The sequence below is a fragment of the Liolophura sinensis genome, chromosome 6 (genome assembly GCF_032854445.1).
Source record: "Liolophura sinensis isolate JHLJ2023 chromosome 6, CUHK_Ljap_v2, whole genome shotgun sequence".
Lineage (NCBI taxonomy): Eukaryota > Metazoa > Mollusca > Polyplacophora > Chitonida > Chitonidae > Liolophura > Liolophura sinensis.
In genome coordinates, this window is record NC_088300.1 from 5737530 (window position 1) to 5760944 (window position 23415).

General features: G+C 38.2%; 2 protein-coding genes across 2 annotated transcripts in view; one reads left to right on the forward strand and one right to left on the reverse strand.

Annotated features, from left to right (window-relative positions):
* The window catches only part of LOC135469247 (serine/threonine-protein phosphatase 2A 56 kDa regulatory subunit epsilon isoform-like), a 51383-nt gene extending 47475 nt beyond the window's left edge, over positions 1-3908 (forward strand). The window contains 1 exon segment of the mRNA XM_064747844.1: positions 13-3908. Within this exon segment, the coding sequence (XP_064603914.1) occupies positions 13-100 (88 nt within the window). The 3' untranslated portion in view covers positions 101-3908.
* Positions 3909-8877: 4969 nt separating this feature from the next.
* On the reverse strand, positions 8878-22245 carry LOC135467635 (dihydroxyacetone phosphate acyltransferase-like). The gene is made up of 14 exons (XM_064745422.1): positions 22129-22245; positions 20530-20726; positions 20176-20352; positions 19522-19651; positions 18994-19197; positions 18513-18664; positions 17918-18048; positions 17392-17612; positions 16307-16579; positions 11922-12001; positions 11566-11706; positions 10857-11068; positions 10380-10441; positions 8878-10032 (listed from the first exon to the last, which is right to left on the reverse strand). Exons 1-14 carry the CDS (start codon positions 22163-22165, stop codon positions 9950-9952), a joined length of 2100 nt encoding a protein of 699 aa, XP_064601492.1. The 5' UTR covers positions 22166-22245; the 3' UTR covers positions 8878-9949.
* Between the last annotated feature and the right edge of the window lie 1170 nt (positions 22246-23415).

A 23415-nucleotide genomic window follows, 5' to 3' on the forward strand; every position in this document is an offset into this window, starting at 1 on the left:
CATGCTTCACAGGGAAAAGAAGAAAGAAAAGGATCGAGAAGAGCTGTGGAAAAAGTTAGAAAAATTGGAAGTCAACAACAAGACAAAGATCAAGTCCTAACAGAAAGGCCTTGTGAGAAGAAGGGCCATTCTGCTGTGAGTGCATGTGACAAGGGGGGTGCGAGGAATAGGAGGTGGCTGGCCAGGTCTGAGCACACTCTATCCTGGGGCAGAAGACCTGCCATGCCAGTTAACATTGTAACCACACCCTTGTTATGGTAAACTGTTCACTGTTGTCACTCACCTGACGCCTAGCGGACACTCACTCTGCCCTCACCCTCAGAGCCCTCCCAGATAACACAGTTCCTGACACCCACTAGTTTTCATTAAGGACATGTCTCTGGCCTTTTTTACATGCTATTGACAAAGATACAACAGTAAAGACGTGCAGTTCAAACTACTACCTCGGGGTACACTAACAATGTAATGAGACAGTTTTCTGTGTAGAGGGGACAGTCTAACTCTGTGTTACCTGGGATTCTTGAGCTTGCACATGACTGACCAGATATACATAAAAACCACACAAGAGCTGGCCTACACAAAGAAAAAGCAGACACCTTTTCTTTAATTATTTTTTGGAACTCTAATGGTTAAGAATGAAATAAGTATAACTAACTGGGAAAGTTTGCTAACTACTGACAAGGAAAAATTGTTAGCTTAGCGAATGTCCATCTTTCATCGTATTTGTGATATTGGTACTACTAATTAACCTGTTACTGTGGGAACCGGCTGCATGCTGCCCTCTCTGATAACTCACGCTTTGTGTCTGGGTGACTGACAGGCGTCAGTGACATGGAGTGTGAGAGGCAGGTGCTTCGTGATAATCACCTAGAGTTGCCCCCCTCCCCCCCCTTATATGTACATGTGTATAAACAAGTGAATATATGAGTGCCCTGTGAATGTAGGGGCTGGTGAAGGAGATGTGCTACACTTCTGATGATAGTGTAAAGTTGTTTGCTATTTGTACTTATTTATTCGTCTGATGCATAATTCTGTTGTTGCTGCTGGTGCCGTTCCGCCTGCTCCAGGATTATGGGAGATGGAGTGAGCAATCTGTCCTCACAGAATAGCAAAATAACTGTCTTCTTTTTCTCTTCATTTTGTCTGTCCCAAATAAGCATTTTTTTAACCTTTCGTCATTTATCCTGGCTAATTACGATAAACAAGAGTAAATGACTTAAGCTGCGGTCACAGTATGTTGGTGTTGTTTGGATTGAATATTTTCATTGAACACGCTTCCTGATCTATAATGGATGCAGTGAGAAGACAAACTAAACCTGATCTGGTGAAGTGTGACCTGATTCAGCTTAGAAACTAAAGCAAATTGAACTTGAAAAGACAATATTGTGACCATTGCACAAAAGTAGGACGCATTGACATCGGTATTAATTTGTGAATTCACAGCAGCTTTGGTCTTTATTTTTTATCTCGATGGGCAAGATTAAGTATCCTTTGTGGAGGTGTCAGTAAAAAGTAGTCACAAATGCCACAATATGGACACATTTCTGTCCCATCACAGGGATTTACAGTTACCTTATATTTTGAATTTTCCTTGGTGATTATTGAGAGAATACATTGTAAATGAACTTTTTATATTTAATACTGTATGTCTCTATTTTCTTTTTCTTTTTGTCTTTCTCTTCCTCCACCCATCCGCCCCCTCACCTGCGTTGATACTTTCCAGATTTTCTCTCGCAGTTTCTGAGTCATAATGTGTGTAATACTGGTGCCTGGGGTCTGTGGGTGGGAACTGTACATAACAGTGTCTGTCGGGCAGAAGCTTACTTGTCCATAATATACCCATATACTGGTGCATCTCTTCCAAGTGTAACATGGCCGTGTAAATACTTGTACAGCCAGGAAGCCATCTGATCACGTCTCTGATACGAGACAACCCAGTCATAATGTACTTGAGACACGTTGTCGTTGTAAGTGTAGTCTTTCCCACGTTTGCCCGTTACCTGTAGCTGTACGAAATCCCGGCTGTTTTTGCAGCGTCTCCGACACCTGTTGCTTAATCCTCTTGTTTCAACACTAATTGTGCATTTGTCTATACTTGCATTGTCATCTGCACTGCATGTGAAGACTGGCAAGTGTTGATGCAGTATGATGATGAATTTGATAACTATGTACATGTATCAAGCCATAACCACGCTGGTCGTGTTAGTCTGGTTTTTTTTCTTCTGTATTTTATTTGTTTATCTGTTTGTGTGTTGAGCCTGATGACACTGTCTTGTGTGGAGAGGTGAACAGTGTATTTATGACACTTCTGATTTGGCATGGACAAAGTCCAGGGTGGCAGATGGTGTGTTTCAACCACAGGTTCTTCGCGTGTGATTATGTAGGCAACAGTTTAACATTTCTCAGCAAAGGTCAGTGAAGTCTTTGGCATTTTTATTATTACTTTTTTTGTTCTCCTAATTATTATTTTTTTGAACATTTTGTACACATGCGTTACAAAGGTAGCATAATTACCCATGCAAATGGTGGGGAACTGATGGCTTGAACATAGCAGCATTACTGTCTTTATTACCAGAAGTCCTCTCATTCTCCACACTGTACAGTTAGTAATACAAGTCATGGCGGCTTAATAGTGACTAGCATGGACAGAGGACACCTACTGTACCTAGTAAATTTGACTCGGTTCTTCTCTTCTTCTTTTCTCAGTTGTCTTTTGTTTTTAACCGGATGAGAATGTTTTCAGAAATACATGCAAGTTTTGCAAATAAGAAATTTGTGAAATTAAAGGAAACGGCTATTCTGATGTCAGTTGTAAATGATTCATCAGTGCAGTGTACTTCATCGGGAGTAAAATCATTATTTTATCACAGGGACAACATTGTCATGAAGCCTGTAATTTGATGTTTGACTGCAGTTACAGTACACTAGAACAAACCATATTATTTTAACATCACTTTTCAAAGGTGATTCTATTAAGGTAAGCTACTTTAATAGAATAATAGTAAGCTGGTATCTTCTAATGACTTTCTGGATTTAGATGTTATTGTACGTTTGTTACATATTTTTTCTACTGGTGTTATGAGCAGATGTGTGTATGCAGATAAAAGGTGAGAAAGCTGTAACCGGTGTGTTTAAGAGATATATTGTTACCAAGAACACAACACAAGTATGTCACACAGTTCTCTCCCGTCTTAACTTGTTCATGGCCATGATATTTTGTGTAAATTCTTAAGTGTTGATTGGAAGTGGACTTTCTCTGTAACAAGGAAACAAGAAGTTTAACCTATATTGTAAAGTAATAGATCTGTGCTGTCGTCTTTGGGGAATGTCAGAGGATTAACATGAGGGTTTATCTGCAGGCGGTTATACTGGCTAAGCTGTGTCGGTATATATATTACAGGTGAAGCTTGATGTACCAATACCTGTAAACATGTGGTGCTTAATACATGTACTGCCTATAGTGGAAGAGTGGACGTCCCCGTAATAACCTGTGTACTCACTCAGTTGACAAGTCTCTAGGGCTATCTTACAAATGACATATATACAAAACTACTTGTGCAGCTGTGTCAAGCTTCATCTAGCACCAGTTATATAATATTTTTTTTTTCTGTTCTAATTTTTGAAATCTTGGTCATGAAATTTTGTTATGTTAATTATTATTATTAATGTATATATTGTTGTAAGATGCTGTTTTGGTAAGTCTAAAGGTCACCCCCTAGGCTCCAGGCTGTGTGATGACGCCAGACAACCGCTTGAAAAAAAACGTGCATGGTTTTGTATGTAAGCTTGGTTGATCAGACTGTACATACTGTGTGAAGTGCTATAATCATTCAGGCCTGTCTAGTTTTATTTTTTTGGTAGGTAGTCGAGCTTTACTGACCAATAAAGGCTGTTACTGACTAACGTGACCAGCTCTCCGTGTTTATTTCAATCAGAAAATATATAATCATAATATATATATATATATATATATATATATATATATATATATATTCTATGGGAGTTCAGCAGCAGTTTGTTAAAATGATGGTAACTGGAGAAATTTTTGATAAAAGAGCAGCACGATTTAGAATTGCTCGCAGTGAAATTGCTAGAGTTTCGAGCTGATCTGTAAGTGATCAACGATCTACTAGCTTTGTGGCCAGCATAAATGATCGCAGTACTCCCAAGTTAGATTGTTGTGTAACACCATACTCAAGAATTTTTCAGTTTAATAGAGGCGGCCATTTTTATAAGCAACGGAAGCCAGAGTGTCCAGAGTAAACCACCAAAGTTTGGCACATTACTGACAAGCTTCCCAACACGTGATGCACCAGATTTACATGACATATTGGTGGGAAGCATGCAAGTACCGCGGACCGTTTCTTCAATCCTGCCATCACATCCCTTTCACAAACTGTGAGTAGGGGAATCTCCATATTCCCTATTCAAGGCCAGGATTGACCCTATATCTTGTGTACCAGGGCCTGTCTTTCAGAGTGTAATCCATCTAACATAGCTGTCATGATAACATATTCTGTAAAGGTATGTCGCCATGGTAGACATATTTGGGGGAGCATTACACTGCTTCAGCTAACGGGCCCCTGGTTGTGAAAAGTCGCTTTTCATGCTCGGTGAACTACATCCTGCTCGCACTCAAAGGTTACACAACTATAACTGTGCCTGGTGAAAGCATTAGGGATTTTGGGTTGTTAAAAACATAAGATGTAGAGACATACATATATGCATTAACTGCCTTTACATGTTTAATGCAATGCTGATTTCTCACTCAGTCATTCCGCTGTTCACTGTCATCAGTAAGATGATGGTAAGAGACTTGGCTATTTAACAGCTGGGTTCAGACACATTTAAGCATCAGCACCCTAGTGTGGTGATAAGAACAGACAAGTAAAGGCCTGGTGCTGTCAGACTGGTGTACGGATACTGTAGCTTGGTAGTGTGTCCCGCCGGTGATTTCAGGATGCTGAGGTAGCACCATAAACAGATCCGAAATCACACTTGGTTGCTCAAAGGAAACCGATGTCCTAAAATACATGAATCTAGGGCATAGGATCATGGAGATCACAACAGCTTTAATGAAATAATGTATCCTATTATTATTAATATCTTCTCTTCTAAGGGTTAGACATCAGGAGGGGACCTCCGTGGCTAAGGTGGCTAGCATGTCAGCTCGGCGCAATGACCCAGGAGGCTCTCCCCAATGCGGCGGCAGTGAGTTAAAGTCCAGTTCTTGCTGGCTTCTTCGGCAGTACGTGGGAAGGTCTTCCATCAACTGCGGACAGTCGTGGGTTTCCTCTCACTATAATGCTGGCAACCGTCGGATAATAAGTGAAATATTTTTGAGTACAGCATAAAACACCAATCAAATAAATACATAAATGAAATAAATATCGGGATTTCCATGGCTGTGCTCATGAAAGCATGGTGTATGAATGGTGTCTGTGACTAATGCTGCTGGTCGTCGTCCTATAGGTGAAATATTCGAGTACAGCATAGAACACAAATCAAAACAATAAATCAAATATACATGTAATTAAAGCTACTAACTGAAACAAAGTTCATCATATAACAAAATATGAATGTATAGCTAGGTATTCATGTTTTCGCTCACTTCCCTTTTGAACAGGAAAACTCATGGCACTATGTGATGTAAAGACGTTTAAAAGACAGCCAGAATATGTGTTCAACAGGTTTTATTAGTAACAACATACCTCAAAATTTCATTGAGATCACAGTGATAGTAGTTGTGTTAAAGTAAAATAAAGCTAAAATATGAAGTCATGTTCATCATACGAACAACTGAAAACTGTAAATAGACTTTCAACTATTTTCTCAAATTTTTTGAGTAGCATTGGAAGGCGTTCAAATTTTGGAATGCTATGGTGGGTTTTATGAGCCATACTGACTGTATCTAGGATGTCATATTTTTTTTCCATGATTTTCCCCAGAAGAAAGGAATTTTGGAGAACATTATTTCGTTAAGGTTTTATTCAAGAGTATAAAAAATTATTCTAACATTCAGTGTTGTGATTAGAGTTGGAAAAACTTCCCGTGAGGTCAGAGTTTCTGAACTCTGATAATATGGTCCATAAAGCCCACCTTAGAATTCAAATGCTTGAATGCCTTTTTTAACTCTTTTCACAAAAATCTCAACAAATAAATGAAAGTATATTTGTGCATAGATTTAAGTGATCTATTTAGTGCTTTTTTTTATTTTTAGAGGTCTTTTCCTTTAAGTGTGCAAGCTAAACAGAAAATGGAAAGCTTAGAGTAGATGCTGTTGACCAAATGGTAAAAGCTGGAAAAGGAGATTAGTACTTGGTGATGACATACTGCCTTCGTAAAAGATTAATGAATTAATAAAGTTTGGCTTACAGCTCACAGAATATTCTTATTGTATTACGATTTCCACTCTCTGAGAATTAATTATTTTAATATAATCCATATACCCACTGTAAACCAAGAAAGAGTTGCACCTGTTATTGCCCTGTTCTCCTAAAGAACAAAAGGCTAATGGGCATAGACCATACGTAATGAGAATAGAACTTCTATATGTAAATGGAGCAGGCAACTGTTGGCTCCACAAACAGACAACTGCTCAAGCAGACTTTCAGCCAAGTTTTTCTAAACTAACTTTGATTATAAAACTGTTTTTTTTTTTAAAAAAACCTCTTAATACATCTAATTCAACTTCATGTTGTATTTTTTTTTTATATCACGTCATTGGTTTGTTTGGACATGGAAACAAAGAGCAAGTTACTTAGTTCTAATAGACTAGTATTAACTGTATTGTATGGGAATAGCATCCCATATAATAAACCCTGGCATGGTATCAATACAGAAAAGCATACATTCATAATATGGCCACATTTACACAAATTAGTGAACAGGTAGCTTGAGCAAGGCATGAACATCTACAAATATATTTCCTGTAAAATGTTAATAATTTATGAAATATATGATGGCTCTAAAATGAATGCAAACCTGTACATACATGTGTATGTACAATTTGTTAAACTTTTATAATGTTACGCAAAACTACGCTACATAAATTGTTCAAAAGCTTTTGTAAAATAAATAAATGATGGCATGCAAACTTTGTACAGGTGAGATGAGTGTCTGTAACCACTAAGCTGAACAGAATGTCTGTAAATACAAAGCTGAACAAAATGTCAACACTAAGCTGAACAGAATGGTGTAAACACTAAGCTGGACACAATGTCTGTTAAAACAGAAAGTCTGTAAACACTGAACTGAACAGCATTCTGTAAACACTCTGCTGAACATGACTTAGAAAAAACATAGATTATGAGTCAACAAAGTATAACATAATCTGGTACACTCCAGAGTGAACTTACCACCTGAAAATAAATTTGCTTAAGCAACAAAATCAAGCACTTCTCTGGGCATTTTTGCAGCAACAAACCAGGGCATGATGTTAATCATTGATGTCCTACTTCACCAGAAGACACTGTCCTAACACCCACCCACCAATGACCACCCTCTGGATCAGCTTGACAATAAGAATTTTTAGAACAAATGAATGAATATGTATTTACAACACATTGACAGTATTGCAGCTATATTGTTGCGAAGACTTTATAGACAAATACTTGACAAATATACAAATGCAAGTTTGCCAAGAAGAATCTTTGAGTAACAAAAGTCGCTCAGTATGACATAGTGAGGACACATCTGATACAACAGGGAGACAATGTACACTCAGGGCACTGGATGACAGGAAGCCTTCAGCAAATGAAACACATTAATGATTGCCTTCATGAATATGCCGTGCTTGTCAGTAATTACCATGGTAACTCTTTGACATCTTCATGAAATCTGTTAATATTTACACATACAGGTACATGCATGCAGGTATAAAACTATGCTTAAGTAGTACTTAAATAGTACTTGTATCTGAGCCAGTTGTTCAACAGTGTTTATAAGTCAAGTCAGACTTAAATTGGAATACCAGTCTTGTAGACCCTACAACTGAGTTTACAGTTGATTGTAAAAACAGGTTTATACGCTGCTTGCACAAATGAATAGGGGAGTTCTGAGTTCAAACTCTTATCAATAAAGGTAGAAAAAATCAAACTGTATCATGTGACCTGTCAAAAATGTTAGGCAACTATTTTTGATCACGTGTACTATGATGTGGGCATCTGAAAAAAGTTTCATAAACACTAGACGAATGATAGAGAAAACTCACAAGCTGAACGTTTGTGAACTTGAGAATTTCTTAATAAACAGAGGTGTAATTTGTGCTTCAAGAACCGGGTGAGATAGGTGACCTGTAAATAAAGGTCAATAAAGGTTGTGTAATATTTTCACATGGCACAGTAGGAATGTTTTTACCTTTGAGAACCAACCAGTTCCAACTCGAAACTCCCCTATTGTAAGGAGATTGTGAATTTTTGAAGTTACAATCGTGATCGTAAGCCACATTTGATTCGTTCATAAAGGTTGTCTGTGTAAATGGGCAATGTACTGGTCAATGACTTTTCTAGCCTTCTTTTTCAAAAGAGTTCTACATCATAATGATTAATTGAACAACAACATGTGAAAACATGTTGTGACATCTTTTTGAGACAATTACATTGCACATCTTTGCAAACAGAGTCGAAAAGTACTAACAGCATACCTAAGGCAAATATTTGTACTTAAAGGATACATGAAAAGGAAATATAAAACAAAGATTATGTTTCTATGCAAAATGAAGAAAATTATGCCCGAAATTTTTTTTTGGGGGGGGGGGGTATTTTTATACCTGTTAATTACCCCTCTATATTATGCATACTTTCCGATCAGATTTTTTCAGAAACTACATCATTGTTGATCTTACTCGGAATTCTGTCTGTTCCTAACACCCCCCCCCCCCCCCCCCAGTCATTACCCCAGCCCTGTTGGGTCTGTCCCCTACAGAGTTGTTTTCAAACAGGGATCAATTTCCGGAATGACAGCTAGGGCATTAAGAAAACTGTACTTTAAAGCCATTTTCACCCTCCAGAGACAAAGTTGAAAAATTCATTTGAACAGTTATATGTTATTACACATGATAATCTGCACATTAAGAAATAAAGCCAAAGTGTTTCCTGCATATCCTTCAGCATTAATTTTCAGGTGATTGTGAATATTTACAACTGAATCGACCAGATTGTAATTTCACATTGGAAGTTACAACTATTGAACCTCGTGCAAGGGGGTGTTAATTGTTGGCTAAGGCTAGGATCAGGATCCTAGTGATTTACAATCAACTTACGCTTACGATCCCTTTGTGCAAGCGGCCCCTGAACAACTAGGCCCCAGAACAACTAGGCCCCGACATTCAAATATGTGAAGCTGGCTGTTAAATATAAAATCTGACTTCATATATTTCCACACAATTACTCAGCACTTACATTTTCATGCTGAGTAACACATAATCAGAGACCACATATGAAAGGCTTTTGATGGGCATCGATTTGTAAATATTAATGAGACAAAAGATCATGAGATATACTGAGACCAGTATATGGGTCCTGCCATGCCATATTGTAGCATTTGTTCTACCTGCTCAGCATTAAACCTGTCCTCTTCTGACTTGATTTAAATCATGCTCTGGACTGAGTGTTGCAAACATCAGCTGATTGTTTTTCAGACCAATGGGCACTCACCTAAATGTCGTGCAAAGTTACACATATTCATAAATGGAAGAATAATACTACAGACATACACGTACATATAATGCCACCTGTTGCCCAATAAAATATAAAATAAAAGTTACTGCATTTTGTATTCATATTAACGATCCTGTCTCAATATACATGTAATATTTGCAAAAGATGGCCAATTAAATCTGTCGTAACGACATGTTTGGAGGAACTGATCCTCGCTTGATCATGCAATTAGCTGTAATAACACTAGAATGGTTGAACCCCTCTGTGAGGCCTCTGACTGCTGCTCCCTCTCAGAGTTTAGAGTTAATAGTCACAGTCTTTGTCTCCACGTTAATTCTGGCCACTCTCAGCGCTGGCACCTCCATCAGCTTGGCTGTAACAACATATACATCAACACATGAACAGTTACATCAACACATGAAGAGTTACCTCAACACATGAAACGTTACCTCAACACATGAAATGTTAGGTCAACACATGAAAAGTTAGGTCAATGCATGAAACGTTAGGTCAATGCATGAACAGTTACATCCTAGCATGAACAATAACGTAAATATATGAACAGTAACATCACCATATGAAACACCAACATCACGGTATGAACAGTTACATCAACACATAATCAGTAACATCCAAACATGAACATAAGACATGATGTCTTGACAGCACAGACCTACAGACAGGCAGAGAGCGACTTCCAGAATTGGAAAGCACACTCACCTATTTCTTCACTGACTTTGGACAGTGGTAGCATGTTTGGACAAACCAGGCTCTTCCCCTCCCTAAAAATAAACAGATACAATTACAACAAATTAAATGATACCCAGTGTCAATAAAAACCATTCTAGTAGGAATTACTTGGTTTCACTGGAAAAGTCGTAAGCAAATACAGATGTACTAACATTCTGAGGATTAAGGGGAGAAATTTTAACTGTTCTTTCAGGCTAACTGATCATCTCCAGAATAACATTTAATTTATATGTAAACACGGTGTAACAAAACATGCTGTAAAGGACTCAGAATTTCTCCCATAAGTAAGTCACTCATTTCTGAGAGTTTGTTTATCTTAGAATTAGTTCTTTTATGAGGTTTGTTTGACAGTTTCAGCACCATAAATAGTTTTTCATGACCTACATTATTACAGGAAATTGCTATAATTCAGTTTAATAAGAATGTCATCTCTTTAACATTACATACCGTGTCTCCTTGGCCAGTGCCCCGAGCTTAAGGAAAGACTTAATCCCGTTATTCATCATATCAAGGGAGAGAATCTCCTGATGCTTGACAATACCCTCCCGGAGTAGCCTGGCTGACAATGCCTGTGCCTCTTTACACAGTGTCTTGGCCTCTTTTGGGACGGGCTTACCATGGGGATCTCGAGTCATGGATAACAAACACTGACACAGCACCTGAGCATAGAAACAAGATGCACAGTGTTCAAACAAAGTCACACAGGAGAGGAAATGCTATTAAAACAGTAATGACAGCTGCTGAGTGTGACATTAAATAAAAATCCAGGTTTGCCACCTACAAGTTACATGGTTCAGTATAGTTGTTTATGATCCAATTAAGCAAATGATGGAAAATTCAAACTAAAGTAAACAGACTGGAGGTAACTCAGGGGTGTGGTATCGAGCAAAGTTTCCCACTGTAAAACATTAAGCAGCTCATGGTAGCTTCACATGGAACTACATGTATTTTCATACAAATATTTTTTCTGTTGTTGTATAGTATAATCTGTCTACAGAATCAACAACCCTTGTCTACATTTAAGAACTTCTTTGTTTCATATGTATTATTGTTTATAGTCCAGCAAAAAGGAAAAACAAAACTTAAAAGATCAGATGATATAAAACTCTTTACAATACATGCTTCAGTTTCATTATAGATAGGTCAGATTTCTCACCCAGTACCCCAAGAGAAATGGCTCATACATCTGGCTGAAGAATGTTGTGTATTTACTAATGGACTGCTTAATAATGAGATGACCTGTTTCCACAACAACCCCACAGGTGTGCGTCAGTGTAGCCAAGGCATTGTCAAAGTCCTGAAAATCATACCACAAGTTTACAACATTGGCAGCAAGGAGAAATAGAATCTGGCATCATAATGTAGTCATTCAATGCCCCAAATTATTTGATTTGAGAATATAAGATGCACATGTAATAAAACTGATAGGCTCTTTGAAATATTAACAAGATATTGTGTTATTGTAAAAAGCAAAACTGATGATGATACTTCTTCAGAGCAAACTTACATTACCTGTTTTGTGTTTCCAGGGTAAAATATAAAATCTTTTGACAACAGCTTTTCCAGGAAAACATACTTCTCAAATAATTCATCTGAAAAACAGAATTATTCAAATAACTGCTCTATGCTTAATACCAAAAAAGGAAAAGTGAAACTGCTCAATACATTGATGGTTGTGCGCAACCATTCTACATCAGCTCAGTCAGATCCATTCAGTGAGTTATCCTACTGATCGCTCCTCTTCCTCCCTCCTCGTGTTTGGGGCCCATAAAACAGCGGAATATGAATGATTGGCATTTGATCATTGAATGAACAACCCTGTCTCACAAATGAGGATAAAACCCCTGAAGCACGTGTATCCGACTTGTTGATAGACTTCCCTTTCATTACTGACCATGTGTCTACTTTGGTGGGAACATGACATAAATCTGACAGCTGAGTCTCAATGAGGAGGGGAGGGGGATGCACCCTTTTTGGATTCATTTAGAAAAGATGGTTTGTAACATATTACCACAGGTATTTCAAGAAAAAGTTGGTAGTGCATGTCCATTCTTGTATATATGTCATTAGATTAGCTAAAGCGGGCTTTATGCTTGCCAGACGACCTTGAGAGAATATCAATCCCTGAATATATGCCATTGGCTCTGAAAGACATCGCTAATTTGACAGAAAGTATATAAACAATGTTCGCCCAGAAAAAGAAGTTCAAGAAGCTAGATCCAACTGCCAATTTCCTCTGGCACCTGCAGGTCTGGGACATGAAAGGCTCTAGAAAGTCATTTCCAGACACAAGATCACACATATATTTTCTGTGTCCAAATAAATGTCCAAAGTAAAGAGAAGAATTGCCAGATTCTCATGGGTATTTATCTACCAAGCAGTCTACAGCTATGCTCCAAAGTTACGAATGATGCACGGTATGACATGGCCTCAGTACGTACATTGCAAGTACATTTACCTCAACATCCTTCCCTTGGAAACCTCACTCAGTTCATTCCAACTTTAAATAAACTGATGTATCTTGAGAAACTCCTCAGTTGAAAGTTAGCGAGACAAAATATGCAAAGTGCATATTGATTACAGAAATCAAGGCTGCATGCAGAACAATCGCTACAGGTACTGGCTTTAGAAATTATTACCATATAACGAACAACAAAAAGCACCATTAAAATTTTGTGGAAATTCACAGCTTGTATGTATCCCACTGACAAAGTATTTCCCAAATTATCCACAGGCCTTCACGTACATATAATGGTGAATGAACGATTACCTACTGTGATAAACTTTTGAACCAGGTTTTATTTTTAATGTGGCAATAAAAGTTCTTAATTCACGGGAAGTAGGGCTTGAGTATTAGTCTCCAACACAAACACGTGCTTCATCTAGATGGTAAGTTCAAGTTTCAGCCAGTCCATAAAACTATGAGAGGGGTGGCAACTACTCAATGAAAGAATCTCAAAGCACTGTTTATCTAACTTGGATTAGTCAATCACCCCTATGGTGTATGGAAGTCTCCAAGTGTCAGTTGAGGCTCATAGTATCAGTTGAGATCACCAAGTAAAATCACTAGGGGTTACAAATGCTCAGAAACTAACATTGTTATTATCAGATTTCTGTCAAAATTTCTTCTCCTTACTGCATTTGATGTTTGCAAAGTATTCAGTATTTTCTTTGCAGTAAATTGAAAAAACATACACCACATGTACAGTTCTAGTGCTATTTATCAGACTACATGTACGTACTTTTTGGCTGTCAACCCCAACTTTCAGCTGTCAAATGCAGGATCTGTAGACCTTCAATAATGTGGACCGAAATACAGGTGAAGGCAGGATTTCATCTTTCAAAGTACCAGTAATCGTACTCTTTGCTGGGACAGTACCAGTAATTACAAACATGTGCTTTGTCCATCTCGGTCTCGGGCTAGGCAATTTTTTTTTTTCTTTTACATCTTCACATTCATCACAACACTGAGTCTATCCCTGCCTCTTACAACTGTTCAATGGAAAAATGTGAATCTTTCAAAAACCAGCATTATATGTTTTTCGGCCTCTACCCCTCTTGCCAAGATGATGAGGCTCACTGAAGCATGATGGAGGTGTGGGCAGCTGTCACTGATCGACTACCGGTAATCCCCTCCTCCCCACAGAGAGTCTAGGACTTAAGACAACAGCCCTCGCAAGGCACTATGGTATACAGTTTCTGAAAATGTGTCGGTAAATTTTAAGGAGTTACTATAAATCTAATGTTTTACACCCTTTGATGCAAAACTCTCGTCCGATGATGTAAACACAACTGGTGAATCTATTGTAAAACGGAATGTTTTCGCTGACAAAAATGAACAGATATATCACATGCCCGCTGTAACAGTGTTAATTTTTCATTCCATCCTTGGGCAAAGCTATTGTGATGTCATGACATCAAAGAAAGGTTTAATGTGTATTCAGTATATGGTGGACGATTTGTAAATTACAAAATTACAACTTTGTATTTCATTCCTGCTGACGGCAATTACATCACAGAATGAATGAATGTTTGGAGTTTAACATTGCACAGCAATTTTTCAGTCATATGACGATGGGGAGTCATTAGGTGGGTGTTGTTAGATTGTGTCTTCTTGTGACAGGGAGAGTCCATGCCCCCAAAGTGCTGCCAGCACTGAAAGATCATGTAGAAGACACCAAACATGACACACAATGCCCCCAAAGTGCTGCCAACACTGAAGGATCATGTGGAAGACACCAAACATGACACACCATGCCCCCAAAGTGCTGCCAACACTGAAGGATCATGTGGAAGACACCAAACATGACACACCATGCCCCCAAAGTGCTGCCAACACTGAAGGATCATGTGGAAGACACCAAACATGACACACCATGCCCCCAAAGTGCTGCCAGCACTGAAAGATCATGTAGAAGACACCAAACATGATACACCATGCCCCCAAAGTGCTGCCGACACTGAAGGATCATGCAGAAGACACCAGACATGATAAGCCATCAGTGTATTAGTGAACGAGCCATGCAGCTGTGATTTTCAAGGCCAAGATGGCAAAATCACGACCTAATTTCGGGGACACGGCTTAAGTAATTGGACCCCCTCTTCCCACCACCACCGACAGTGTCCACAGATGGACCGAAATTACAGAAGTAACTGTCATTGTCCCTATTTCAGCCCAAGCATCCTTTCAACGGGTAATGCTAATCACGTAACCATCTGTGTCCAGCAAATTTTATGGTCAGTCCAGCAGAATCAGGTTAATGTGGCTGTCTCATTAAATCAAACTGTTAACCTTTAACTTCAAAACCCAGTAAAGAGCCTTGTCCGCTAAGCACATGCAATGCGGTGTGGTTATAACTACAAAAAGCTGGCACATGTTTCCATTTCATACAAGAAGCAGGCAGCTGTTTGAAATCAATTACGTACTATTTATTGTTTACTATTTGTGACTAAAATTAGCTTAGTGACAGACAAGTGTTTATCTCTGTGGGCCCGTTAAGCATCAGGGAGAAACTGAAAACGATTAATTTACACGTAAATTTTGTAGTAACAGACTCAAAACAGAGCACAACCCTGGTATTTCACTTGCATTCCTCGTCTGCCAATTCCTGGCTAGCACACAGCACCCTATCCAGTTCAAAATACTTCACAGATCATTTTCAACAGCCGAATTTGCCATCAATTCAATACTCATTCCAAGTGAAATCAGTGATTGTATAGACTGGTATCCCTTTTGTCTAGAAGCAATGGTTTGTCTGGTGTGAATGATGCTGCAGGTCACGCGCTATTTAGCATAACTTTGTGCGGATTTTCCAATGCTACATCCTATAGGTGTGAAACTGTTTGCATGACTGGAGTTTTCTGTATTTAACTGAAATATTACCAGCATTAAACGTTTCGGGGAGGGATAAAGAATTTAAATAATATTTCCTGCTATGGGTGTTTAGCAGTAATTTTATAGTCAATAAGGTGGAGGAGGTTAAACAAATTTAGGTCTCAGGCTACGCCTTCAATCTACAATAATAACCTGGATCACCTGGTAGAAAATAAAACTGCTGCTAGACACCCATAGCAGGAACATTATTTCTTAAATTTACTTTTTCTGTTTGGCCTATATCAGAGTGTTGTTGTGAATGTAAGTAATAAAGAAATGTTAACCTTTAGTATCTGAAATAAAAATTTTGTCGATAAATGAAGTTTTACTTAACTCTCAGCATCAGGCAATATGGGTTTGAATGTTAGTCCTTGATCTTATAAATGGGCTTGGAGGTTTGTCTAGAAGATATGGTGATATCCTACAACACTTGTACTTACCTACACCACTTTATGACCATTACTTGCCTCTAAAAATGTACTATTTAGGTAATTTTTAGGGTAAATGTAGTATTTGACTTTACCTAATGACATGGAGTCCTGGTTACTGGCATTGATGGGTATTGTTACCATGGCTACCCGAATGAAGACATGGGCCAGCTGATTCCGGTACAAAGATACCATGATCTGCTGAGCAGCAGATTCCATTAGCCGATCCTGTTGTGAAGCTGGCGCAGTTCTCCCCTCTGTTGTTTGTTCTGGCCGTAACAACTCCACAATCTGTTTCTCGTTTATAGTAACAAGATTTTTATGAAACTCAATGTTGGATTTTATCACTGTCTCAGCCACCTCCTGGCCTACAAAAAACAGAACAGTGAAATGTGTTAGTGTTTGCATTGAGAGTACAAAATCTGTTGGAAAACATTGAATAAACTGAATTTAACAGTCAACTTGAGCTTTCCATGACATGACTGCTGACACTAAGGCTGTACCAGAGGTCTGGTCTTATTCCACACAGCATTCTACAAAGGTGCTTACATGTTATAACATTGCAACCACATTGATTTATTTTTCATTCTTTGTGAACCAGGTTACAGAGGCTCACAGGGTCAATCATTCATTTGGCTGTAGGGACAAGGACAGATGGGTGCACAGGCACTAAGAATGTGATCTAATAAAACCATTCTGTGCTAATATTTCTGCTCCAAGTATTGTATAAAAATAAAATTTATCCTGATCAGTTTTGTGCTCAAGTAAACATATGCTGGAGAATTTTTGCAAAAAATCAATCAGCACTAACTGAACCAAATTTTTTGTAATATTTTTAGAATATCCCAAATAATTACTTATCACAAAATATCGGCCTCATTTGTGCAAGTGTTACCATTCAAGCTAAGTAACGTTCCTAAAATTTGTAAAGCCAGCTGCATTTTTATAATTTTAACAGTGATGTATGTACCAGTTTACTATTTACCGCAAGGCAATAATTTGAGCTATTCTTAACAAATAGAGAAACTCTGAATTGATCAACAAATATGGATCTTTTTCCAAAATCTCTGGCAATGCCTCTTTGAAACATGTCCTTATCATAAACTTTCACCATAGATGTATGACTAAATTTTTCTGGACACAATACAACCATCCTATGTCATCACATTTTACATCTTACCTGGCCAGTCAATGTAAGCTCCCAGGTTGGAGGCTTGTCTCTTCAGCCACTCCACTTCCTTCACTAACTGTTTGACCAGGATTCCTTCCTTGTTCTGCAGCAGGACCGCAGAGATGAGAGCCCAAGGGGAGATAACCATGTGCTTCAGCTGTGCCAACACAACATGGTGACCAAACTTGTGCACTAACTCCTGTTCATCTGCGGACAGACTGGCTATGTACCTGAGAAAACACATAAGTGTCATTTAGATATACCAGAGGCTTTCTGGTGGCAATTTTATACTTTATCACATCAAAAGAATCAAGGAATTCGTCAAAATAATATCCATGTAATTTCCATCAATGAAATCAAGATCGGTAAAAATGAATTGAAGATGGACAACAGATTAACTTTAGGCTCACCAGTTTGATTTTAAATAAGAGCCCGACCATTTAGTTATCTATTAATCAAAACAGAAACAGGACATTTGTGATAAGTTTGTCCTGGAGTCATGCACAAGTCATTATCGCCAAAGCGTTTGACAAACCTAGGAGCAAGACTGTGAGAAATTCTGTCAATCTTTCCAGCAGAAAACTGACGTATGGAAATGGGTTCTCCAAAGTGGACATGAATGCTGCCATAATCCTCTGACAACACGCTGCGTGCTTTCAGCAGACCCTGAAATGGAAGTGTTATAGTATGTCACGGGTTGTTAGGATCTTGGTGAATATAATCTCCATAACAATGTTAATACACATTGTAGATAATACTTCAATGTAACAAACATCTAGAGAACCCAGGTCCCCCATCCTTAGGGCAGTTTGGACATGCCAATTGGGTCAGGTAAGTGGGGGGAGAGGGGGTGGACAGTGTTCCAAAGGATGAAGTTGGTGACAATGCTATAGGAGTTGATTACACACAAAAGCACTTCTGCCTTCCACTGAAGTGGAATAATATGCATGTTAGGTGACAACAACTGATCATGCTTAAACTTCATATTCCAACACAACAGTTACTATTTTATACACTGTGTATCTCCACAACTTTCTGTTGGCTCGCAGATTAAAAAACACATGAGGCAAATTGAAAGACGGACTGACAGAATGATTGAATTCCATCATCAGTCTGGCAGTTCGCCTTACCGAGGTAGACTCCTTAGGCTTTGGCACTCCCAGTAACTCATAGGCATAGAGTCTCTCTTCCAAAACGCGGTCATAGCTCATACTGACAGGAATCACCATGATGTCTGGCACCAAGGCTTTGAAGTAAGGCTCCAGCGCTGCAGACAGCATACCTACACAAGCAAAACCCACACTGAGAACATGGCATTTCACCTGTGAGAATTTCTTGGCAGACATATGGTCCTCCATAAGTGTTCTATTTTAAACCATGAACTTAACCAACTGGTTTCCCATTTGCATTAGGTTTACTAATGACGGAAAACATGCACAAATTGAGGTATTATTAAAAGACATATCAAACATACCTCAAACACAAAAACTTATTTTATTTTTTATTTTTGGCATGACTTTCTTCATTTCCATTAAACCCATAGTCTTTGTTTTGAAGTAAAGCTTCTTTTCATGTATTCTTTAAATTACATTTACTTGAAGGAAAGGTTACCCAGTTTTGGTGAGTATGACTTTGATGTCCGACTCCTTGTGCCTTCCACAAAAAATTCCATAGGAAAGTCTCCATTACAGATTTGAGTCTGGACATACTCTGTGAAAACTGCCCAGTACAGCTGATCTCCTCCAAAAGTGCGCCGAATGTAAAATGCACCAGAGTTACGCAAAAGCCACCCGAAGAAGTTCATGCCCATAAAATCTGCTCAGAGAAACAAGGCCAGCACTAAATAACCATTCCCTAATTTCAGGCATGAACTCAAGTTAAAGTACTTGTTTTGTACACACTTTATTGTAAAAGCACCCTTTTTAAAATGAAATCATCATATTCTTACCATTTAAAGTCTACTTTTTATCTACTGCATAATCTAAAAATGTATTCAGTAGTACAGAAGACAACATTAAAGATGTCTTGTGTGAAAATGTGAAGGCTTTAGATAATATTAATATTTAATTCAAGCAGTTCTGCAATATATATCCTATAAAACTTGTTGCAGTGAGTTATCTCCCCTGATGCATAACTTACCCATAGCTGCAGCTATAACCGGTAATGGTAACTCATAGATGTACATTACATACGACATCATCAGGAAGTCCATGTAGCTTCTGTGAGTTGGCATCAACAATACTGGGTACTCCTGCATCAAGTGTCGTAACTGTAATACACAAATCGGCATGCTATTTGGGGAAACATATACTCATCCACTCATAAACTGGTTGTCAGCACCCATACAAGTCAATCATTTCTTAATACAACTTTAAATACCCAAAAAATAATTACCAAACATAATTTACAAAACTACCAAAGCAGTTACAGTGCTTCTAATGTCTGACCAGGACCATGACCACGTCACAACTTCTCAGAAGTCTCCTCATTAGGGCCTAGGACATCTCACACTAGGTTAATATGCTGCTGCTTGGTGTTGCATAAGTCAAAAGTTTTCGAGTAAAAAAAAAAACAAAAAAAAAAACAAACAAAAGACAAACAATCAAACTAATAAAATAAATACTAGGTTTCATGAACTGTCTTATTTTATAACATGAAGATGTAACATAAACTTGTAACGTCTAATTAATCAGCAGGTCTGCAGTTATGAAACAAATAAAATGTTAGAGACACAACAGAGAAGTTAAATTAATAAAAAAAAAAAATCCATGAATAGTTCACTTCAAAACATACCCTATAAATACCTCCCTCGTTGACATACACTCGTCTGTAAAGCTGTTTTAAAGCTTTGGTAAGCCCCAAGGCAAACCCTCTTACTGCACCCATATTTAAACTGTGCGCCATTTCGTCTAAAATTGTCTGCACTTCTGCCTTAACAACTAACTCTTCAACATCACGCTCCTTGGCAACCTGTCAACATAGACATCAACTGACTTCAAACATTTTTTTTAGCTGGTTGTCCAATACTCATTGCTTGTACGCGTACATGTCGTATTACAGGCTTTCGGAGAAGCTAAAAGTGACTTCATTGGTGAAAGACATGGAAAACATCAACTGACAAAGCATAAAACATAAAATGCACTGTACCTGTTCAACAGCATATTTAACTCTGTCACTGTTCAACACCTCTAGCTTTATGGCATCATTGGTTCGCTTCTCATTGTACTTGTAAGCAGGTGTTTCTCGAGTCCGTAATGAGAAGAGAATATCACTCTCTTTCCGCCGCGCCTCTAAAATGTCTTCATAAAAGTCCTTGTGCCGGGACGAGACCATCTTGGGATCATCTGAAAATAATTATTTATCAAGTAAATAGATGGCTTGCTTGTGCCTAATTCAATTAAATTAAAGGTTGAGGTCTATTTTCAACAATTTCTGATACTGCATTTACCTGCCTTGACGTGTAATTGTTCAATCAAAAAACTCGGTAAGTCTATCCCACAAGGTACTTTGTGGAATGAAGTTGGGTGTTAAATCCACTCCACACATTTCTGGTGTGCATTTAATTTGACTTTTATCACCACTCCTGTGAGTCGCAATGTTGTTGAAATCCGCACAAATATTTCCTTCTCCTTTGTCAAAATAACTTTGTGCAGTCATGGCAAGTTGGGTGTACTAAACTCTCGGAATTGTGCATCCAAAAATAAGGAAATCAACCTAACAAGACAAGATCATGCAACCATCTCAAACTTCAGCGATGATGTCATCACTGATCATGGATGTAGAACAAAAAGAACAATGCGCCCAGTCAGTCAAGCAAGAAAAATGAATTCAAATTGCTCTAGTCAAAGCTTGCGGCTATCATGTGTGCATCTTCTTCGCTATCTATGTTTTCTTCCCATGTCCTCCGATACAATCCCGATTGTGAGCACAATGCGATTTTGAAGAGAGAAATGTCCACACTTTTTCAGGTTTTCTGCATATAACTATTCTGAAATTGACAGAAATTTGCAGGATTGATTGAAAAAACCCATTTCTTGTCAATCGACACCAAAAATTGGCATGGAACTGTTTTTGAAGTGAATTTAACGGCCAACGTCGTTCAGCAAAGTGCGTTGTGGAATGGACCGAGCGCGTTTTTTAATTCAACGATTAAATGTTGAGGTAGGTAAGTATCAGAAATTATTGAAAATAGACCTCAACATTTAATTTAATTGAACTAACTTGTGCCATATGTGTTTCATTCTTTAAAGCAATCAATTTTACAAACTTTGGCTTGGTGATGCTCGAAGTCAACAGGTGTTCTGACAGCCTCGACATATTTGACAAGGGCAGGTCAATGCGTCAGCTCTTTGAATGAAGCGTAATCTGACGTTAGCTTGGGGTCAATGTGGCCGGACAAAATTTTGGCAAACCTAAATGTAACGAAAGAGCAATCTCCGACTAACAGCTTTGCAACTGGGTTGTTTCTTTCAACAAGTTATACTAATGACAAAATATATCTCGTGTATATTTGTTCAGGCTCTCAATGTCAATTGTCAGTATATCGCTTTCTTGATGTGGGTAAATCTACCCCTATCTACAATCACGATTTAATAGGTTGTGTACAACGGTGCTGTTAACAGAAACTTAGCAAGGCAAGGGACAGGGCGATGTTCACCAAGTCAGTGTACCTCTTCGGTTAGGGAGTAAGTATGTGCGCAATGTTTTTTTTTTTTTTTTTGGTCAGTATATCATCAGCATTTCTACCTTTCGTTATCCATGATCCCCTTGAACTGTCTGCCATGTTGGTGCAGATCCTGGGAGATTAATTCTTGTCAAACTTCGCTAAATCAGACCTCGACAGTTCAACACCAACAGTCTTGCCACCGGCCAAAGCTGGAATACGATTGGTCAAGCTGCGGTGGGATGAGTGCCGGTTTGCGGTACCGGCTTTGCGACAACCTAAAGATTACTTTTGAAATAAATTTACACACGCCTCTGCAGCCTCTCTTACTAGTTATAGGAGACAGAAAATGAGACATAGTGGTCATTTAATTTGTTCACTTTCTTTGAATGGAAATGGAAAGCAGAAACAATTACAAAAATAATGACTGTTCCCAAATACAGACTCGTACATAGATTTGTAAAACGTGATTAGTCTATAACACAGCCCCGAGACAAACGGACATTACTAAAACGTCAAGTCAGTGGCTGTTTAACACAAACATTTTATTTTTGGCATCAAAAGTGTCTTACGTTTTACAAAACACAGTGATATGTAGCCTAATCTGAATTAAGTTCCATCAAAATACTGCCTCATTTATTCGCAACTTCATCGACCCATCACTCCATATGGCTCTATCGTTTTGCATAATGTTGTTGAAAAAGCGATGGCCCAAGGCTACCAGCATGATATAATATTTTTTTCCTCCATAATACCAGTGTACATTCATATTTTAATGGAGAACCCAACGATTTTGTTTTTACACTAAATGTTTCCTACACACAATATATTAAAGGAGAACCCAACGATTTTGTTTTTACACTAAATGTTCCCTACACACAATATGTTAAAGGAGGAACCCAACGATTTTGTTTTCACACTAAATGTTCCCTACACACAATATGTTAAAGGAGGAACCCAAAGATTTTGTTTTTACACTAAATGTTCCCTACACACAATATGTTAAAGGAGAACCCAACGATTTTGTTTTCACATTAAATGTTCCCTACACACAATATGTTAAAGGAGAAGCCCAACGATTTTGTTTTCACACTAAATATTCCCCACACACAATATGTTAAAGGAGGAACCCAACGATTTTGTTTTCACACTAAATGTTCCCCACACACAATATGTTAAAGGAGGAACCCAAAGATTTTGTTTTCACACTAAATGTTCCCTACACACAATATGTTAAAGGAGGAACCCAAAGATTTTGTTTTTACACTAAATGTTCCCTACACACAATATGTTAAAGGAGGAACCCAACGATTTTGTTTTCACACTAAATGTTCCCTACACACAATATGTTAAAGGAGAACCCAACGATT

What these genes read in the sequence shown, in the direction of transcription:
- LOC135467635 (XM_064745422.1), bottom strand. Translation starts at nt 22,165, where the DNA reads ATGGCAGACAGTTCAAGGGGATCATGGATAACGAAAG. An exon ending in GGGATCATGGATAACGAAAG is followed by an intron (nt 20,727 to 22,128) that starts GTAGAAATGCTG and finishes AATTATTTTCAG; the next exon opens with ATGATCCCAAGATGGTCTCG. An exon ending in AGCTTACATTGACTGGCCAG is followed by an intron (nt 16,580 to 17,391) that starts GTAAGATGTAAA and finishes TGTTTTTTGTAG; the next exon opens with GCCAGGAGGTGGCTGAGACA.